General features: G+C 68.5%; 1 protein-coding gene across 1 annotated transcript; it reads left to right on the top strand.

Moving 5' to 3' along the window:
* Positions 1-5: 5 nt before the first annotated feature.
* Positions 6-383, top strand: LOC110594894 (semaphorin-4D-like; the record flags this gene model as incomplete). The annotated part of the gene is made up of 1 exon (XM_021709090.1): positions 6-383. A coding segment is annotated over one exon (378 nt), but the record flags the coding sequence as incomplete, so codon positions are not given.
* Between the last annotated feature and the right edge of the window lie 4 nt (positions 384-387).

The following is a 387-nucleotide window of genomic DNA, read 5'->3' as shown; positions in this document are numbered from 1 at the left end:
GGCCTTCCCCGCCGACCCCCGCCGTGCAGGCCACCTCCCTGGGGGCCGCCACCCCGCCGCCCGCGCCCACTGGCACGTCCTGCGAGCCGCAGATTGTCATCAACACGGTGCCCCAGCTGCACTCGGAGAGGACCATGTACTTCAAGTCCAGCGACAACCGCCTCCTCATGTCCCTCTTCCTCCTCTTCTTCGTCCTCTTCCTCTGCCTTCTGCTCTACAATTGCTACAAGGGCTACCTGCCCGGGCAGTGCCTGAAGGTCCGCGCCGCCCTGCTGCTCGGGCAGAAGAAGCCCAAGCCGGACTTCTGCGACCGCGAGCAGAGCCTCAAGGAGACGCTGGTGGAGCCCGGGAGCCTCTCCCAGGAGAGCGGGGCGCGGCCCAGGCCCG

Source organism: Carlito syrichta, unplaced genomic scaffold, assembly GCF_000164805.1.
Source record: "Carlito syrichta isolate Samal-C Ts95f unplaced genomic scaffold, Tarsius_syrichta-2.0.1 Scaffold157724, whole genome shotgun sequence".
NCBI lineage: Eukaryota > Metazoa > Chordata > Mammalia > Primates > Tarsiidae > Carlito > Carlito syrichta.
The sequence above is the reverse complement of the archived record's forward strand: the minus strand, read 5'-3'. Positions and strand labels throughout refer to the sequence as shown.